The sequence below is a fragment of the Triticum dicoccoides genome, chromosome 4B (genome assembly GCF_002162155.2).
Source record: "Triticum dicoccoides isolate Atlit2015 ecotype Zavitan chromosome 4B, WEW_v2.0, whole genome shotgun sequence".
Lineage (NCBI taxonomy): Eukaryota > Viridiplantae > Streptophyta > Magnoliopsida > Poales > Poaceae > Triticum > Triticum dicoccoides.
Window position 1 is genome coordinate 12,316,965 of NC_041387.1, and position 5,593 is coordinate 12,322,557.

A 5,593-nucleotide genomic window follows, 5' to 3' on the forward strand; every position below is an offset into this window, starting at 1 on the left:
CAATGGATAAAAATGGATGTATCTAGAACTATAGTATGTCTAGATGCATCCATTTCTCTGACAAGTATTTTCGGACGGATGGAGTACTAAACACTTTGTTTGGTTGTGTTTGCTACGTTCTTCACGCACCAAACTGTCTGGTCAATCTGTTGAATGTCTTCTTAGGTTACAGTGATGAGCACAAGGGCTGTCAGTGTTGGGATCCTGTCAGTCATCGGATGCGCATTTCTCGAGATGTGACTTCTCATTGAGTCTCATCCTTTTTATGCACGTCCATCCTCTGCTTCGCCGCCCCCCGCCCCTAATTGAGGATGCTTCCCTCAATTTTCCCGATACACTTATCACTCATTTATTGCCCTCGCCCACCTATCCCAGCGTGTCCTCCCGTACTACTGCTATAGACCCCACACACCGTCACGTGCGGCTTCCCCACCTCGTTCATTACTTGAGGCTACCTCACGTGGCTCGTCCATGAGGCTTCCCTGATGATTCCCCTTCATCATCTTCTTCACTACACTTGTGGTCCACGTGTTATGGATCCTTCTGACGAGCCATCTCCCTCTACTACAATGTCCTCTCCTGTTGGCAATGCATCGCCTCCAGCTCAGCCTACTTATGGCTTTCGAGCTCTCGCTTCCGCCTATTGACCACTATGGTTATTCTGGCGCCGCTTTTCTCGAGACGACTTCTTATCATGACGCATTTGTTCATCCCGAATGGCGGCATGCGATTGTAGAGGAGATTGTTGCTCTTGTGCGCATCGACACGTGGGATGTCATTTCTCTTCCTCCTCGTGCTCGTCCAATTGCTTGTAAGTGTGTCTATAATGTTAATACATTGATGGTCCTCTTGAGTGTTATAAAGCTCATCTAGTGGCGCAAGGCTTTCCTCGGGAACATGGCTAAGACTACAATGAGCATTTGCTCCCGTGGCCTTCGCACACTTCTCATTGTGGCTTATGTTCGCCACTGGTCTGTCTCTCGGCTTGATGTCGGGAATGCCTTCCTTAATGTTGAGTTGCATGAGGTCTACATGTAGCCACCACCTGGGTATTCTCTTCTTGATGACATGGTTTGTCGTCTTCGTCACTTTTTTATGGCCTTAACCAAACCTCCCATGCCTGGTTTGAACGTTTCGTCTCGATGGTGACAACGGCTAGTTTTCAGCGAGTGCTCATGATCCTACACTTGTCCACCTCTCAACTTGTGGTCGAACTCTTCTTCCATATGTCGATAACACTGGCAATGGCTCTAAGTACATTTGCCTTTGTGAAGGCTCGTCATAGTGGACTTCTTATGTCTAATCTTGGTCCTCTTCGCTACTTCCTAGGGATTGAAGTTTATTCTACCTCTAATGGCTTCTTTATCAAGTTCGTCATCACCTGCGGCTTCCCCGCCTTGTTCATCACCTGAGGCTACCTCACTTGGCTTGTCCCCTTGGGCTTCCCCAGTAATTCCCCCTCATCCTCTTCTCTACTACACTGGTCATCCGCATGGTGTGGATTCTTCTGATGAGCCATCTCCCTCAACTGTCTTTCTATGCCCTCCACTATATGCTCTGTCGCATTGTCGTCGCGGCTAGGATGGTGGCAAACTTAGTGACGGTGATGCCTCTCACGCGTCATCGCTAGAGCCTCTCAAGTTGCATGAACAGACGGAGGGGACACTGCCGCCATAGTTGTTGGCATTCCCTCTCTCAGATCATGAAGTGTTTGGGAGTGAGACTAAGAGAAATACAGGAAAGTAGACAATTACTAGCGTATTAGGGGAATGAGGCCCAAATAGAACTGTTGAGATGCCCATTACCAAAATGGTTGGTGCATTCTTATCCAAAGTGGGCCACGCTTTTGATGCAAACAAGACCGTGTGGGATATCATCGATCCATGCAGTGATTTTCATGACGGTTATCATCTCTGGATCTTCAATACAACAATATTTGCCCGATTTTGGCATCAAGCATGCTCGCTGAAGATGTGGCCGATGTACGGGGACGAACATATTAACTGTTTTAGCAAGCATGTGGTGGCACTAATGTGGATGCTCCACATAGTTGCAGCTTGCCGGGTTTGACCACACGCCAAAGATGCGGCTAGCCTTCACCCTACATCGGTTTACAATGGTACGCCCCCTCTTACTACATCATATGGAAAATTGTAGTATTGAGTTGATTTCTCTTGCCCAAGCAATTGCAGTTTGTATTGAAATTACGCTTCTCTGGCCCGACACAAATAGTTCAGTTTCAGAGTTAATGTGCAAAAGATATAATCACCATAAATATTGAAAAAATCAGAATATTCTAAAATATTGCTATCATGGCAACTTTAGTTTAATTCAAAATAAAGATATAACTACTTGTGGTCGTTATGTTTCTTCTTCGCAGTTTACCCTTCTATTGTTTATCCAAAAGATATAACCACAAATAGAAAAATCTGAATATTCTTCTTTTTCCTCACAACGTTGAGCAATAATAACCACCATAAGAGTATGCTAATAAGGCATATTCCCTTACTGATAATCCAGGAGTTAATGTTTCTTTTCTTAACTGACAAGAACAGAAAACCAAATTTAGGATGTCCCTGATTTTGTCGGCTTCTATAAAGATAGTATAGTGCAACACGATTACACGTCTTCTACTATGCAGTCACCTATACTTATGGTTCTCTTTCCCTTGAAGTTTATTTCCACTGTTATGAGACCATAGTGCATCTGAAACTATTTATCAAGCTTCAGTCAACCCATAGGCTTTGAGGTAAGTTTGTAATGCTATTTGTTTGTTCTCAGGCATATAATCCTAGTTTTTGGAGAAACACGCACAATCCAAATCAGAGCCGTCATATGCTAGATTGTGTCGTGAAAATAAAGGGAGCTATATCGAGGGGGGTATCTAGATGGGATTATAGTTCACTAAGAAATCCGAGAGTATTTGCCTCTAGAAATGAACATTGGCCCCAGAACATCAGAACTGTGTGTGTCTTTCAACAAAGTTAGAACTCAATTTTTTTTCTAATATTATATAAAAGAATGGTGAAGCTTCTTGAGCCGGGAGCTAAACAATCAAGGAGTAGTATATCTGGTAGGTAGGAAGATAAGTTGTTGCTTCGGTAGGGGGAAAAATAACTAACAGAAACGATGACTATGTTAATCAGGCAACCATGTTAAGTAAACAAAACCCCTCTTTTATCTAGTAGGCAGGAAGATAGGTTGTTGAATAGTACTGCAAGAGAACTGGGAAATAATGCAAAAAACAAACTGATAATATTGTACTAAGTAATTTACAAAAACGGTCAAGCATTTCCATACCTGATGATTTCATGAACCTTTTATATCACATTGTATTCAGGAGCGTAGCTTTCAGACCAAACACCTTATAAGCGCAGTTCCAGATGACAAAAATTGTGTTGTAATTCAGGTGCACTGATTTTTAATATTGGAACTGAGACCTGTCACGAGCAGAGTTAAGGCATAATCTATTCCATTAAAAAAATAACATATTTCCTGTTTTGCTCAGTACAATTTCATTATCACAGTTGAGACCTATCTTGAACAGAGTTAAGGCATAATCTATTCCATTAATCAAATGTTTTCCTGTTCTGCTCAGTACAATTTCATTATCACAGCTGAGACCTGTATTGAGCAGAGTCAAGGCATAATCCATTCCATTAATCAAATGACCTTTTTCCTATTCTGCTCAATACAATTTCATGATCCATATACTAGCAATTTTTATCAACACAAAATTTCTCGAGGTTAGAGCAATTATGTAAGAAGGAAAGCAATGGAAATATTAATGATTTGAAAAATAAACAAAGCAGGGTCAAAAGAGACGTCACACTTACATAGCGATTGCTTCTGCAGCTAACATCTTCTGTCACAATCATCATAGCACCAGAATGCACTTGATCATAGTGCGCGGTCCATGTCAACTTGAGATCCTCGATAGTTGATATACAAATGCTCAAAGATTGCCCCTTTAAACCCAAACCGAGGTACATATCCCCAATCCATATGGCTGCACATAACAAGTGGAATTTAGAAGGATATCGCTGGAACACATAGCCATAGGCAGGCAGGAATGGCTGACTGAACATGTGACTTGTCCGGTCATCCCAGCGCATTCCATGCTACTCAGCTGTGCAGTTTACCCAGTAAATTAACCAACCACACACAATCGAGCAACAGATCGGTAGAAGAACAGCTGCCGCATAATGCATTGCCATTTAGTTACCAAATGGCGGAGCAGAGTAGATCTATAGCAGCAACAGTCTGGATTCTAAAATTCTCTAGCCACTTCACTGAATCCACGGCTGCTAATCTTATTAACCGTTACTACCATATGAATTCGCTTGCCCTAACAAAGCAAGGGTCGTGTGGTTTGTTCAGTACCTTTCTTGCGGATGCAGGGTCGCGGGAGCATGTCGTCGCAGGGCTCCTCCCACCGCTGCCTGCCAGCATCCATGGATTCTCAGATCAGAAACAAATGACAATACAATCCAAAGGTTCCTGACAGAGAGTTGAAGGGCACGCACAGTAGTTGAGGGTCGCGCACGAGCGGCCGAGGAGACGTAGCCGCGGAGGGGAGGAGGATCTGCGGCCTCGGGGCACTCTGCCGGGGCGCCGTGAGGGAGGGGGGACTCCGTGCCGTCGCGCGCCCAGCCGTCCACGGCGCCGTCGTCCTGGGCCTGGTGCGAGGGGACGGGCGGCGCCGTCCTGCTCCATCCCCGCGAGCTGAGGCGAGCAAGAACTGGGCGAGGGGGCGGAGATGCTCCATCCCTACGGCGTCTAGGGTTTCGCGTGGACAGCTTGGAATCTCCCCTCGGTGGACTGGCCGGCGGCCTGGATGGATTGGAAGCTGAACCTTACATCAATGGATCCCCTGCTCCGCTCTGAATCGATCACGAACCAGAAACCAGGCGAGCGAGGAAGATTGCGGGGAGTACGCGTGCGTGAGTGCGGGGAGGGACGGCGGACGAAGAATTCGGGAAGCACTCATCAATCGGCCGACGGCGGAAGCAACGGGGTGCGAGACGGAGATGGGAGGAGAAAGCGGCGGCGGATTGTGTTGGAGACGGAGGAGTGCTTCGTGTGGGGGAGACGGACGATTGCGTGGGCTACTGGGCTGGGTTTTCCTATCCTGTGAAGAACAACTTTGGTAAGTTGAGGCCACGTACCAACGGTCAGAAAAAATAAATACTGCAGCTTCTGATTCCAAAATTTGTGAACGAAATTTGAAAAAAGAGGGAACCTTATTTATTGAAACTTTTGAACCAAATTTTGGAATTTCGAATTTTTTTTGGAAAACATGAACAAAAAACAAACATCTTTTGGATTTTAAAACATTTATTAAAGAATGTGAAGAATTTTCGAAATTCCAAACAAATTTTGACAAACATGCGGAATTTCTAAAACCATGGACAAAAAAATTTAATGCTGATCTTTTAAAAAAATTGAATATTTATTGAAATATTTGAACATGTTTCGAATTTGCGAACACTTTTGAAAAACATGAAGAAATATTTGAAATTATGAACATTGTGTTTTAAAACACGAACAATTTTTTTGAATTTTGAATTGTTTTCAATACACAAACAACTTT

At 44.1% G+C, this 5,593-nt stretch overlaps 1 protein-coding gene across 21 annotated transcripts in view; it reads right to left on the reverse strand.

Moving 5' to 3' along the window:
• Nucleotides 1-5,096, reverse strand: part of LOC119294577 — a 22,756-nt gene extending 17,660 nt beyond the window's left edge. For 17 of the 21 annotated variants that reach the window (XR_005143475.1, XR_005143462.1, XR_005143476.1 and 14 more), the window contains exons 1-4: nucleotides 4,527-5,096; nucleotides 4,384-4,442; nucleotides 3,837-4,009; nucleotides 3,301-3,440 (exon numbers count right to left, since the gene is read on the reverse strand). Coding sequence is in view for 1 of the 21 variants with exons in the window: in XM_037572787.1 (XP_037428684.1) it covers nucleotides 3,366-3,440; nucleotides 3,837-4,009; nucleotides 4,384-4,442; nucleotides 4,527-4,768 (549 nt within the window). In the remaining 20 variants the exon portion in view is untranslated. Of the gene's footprint in view, nucleotides 1-53; nucleotides 2,215-3,300; nucleotides 3,441-3,836; nucleotides 4,010-4,383; nucleotides 4,443-4,526 lie in introns of those variants that run through there. The other 4 variants (XR_005143478.1, XR_005143477.1, XM_037572787.1 and 1 more) reach the window with 3 other exon arrangements.
• Between the last annotated feature and the right edge of the window lie 497 nt (nucleotides 5,097-5,593).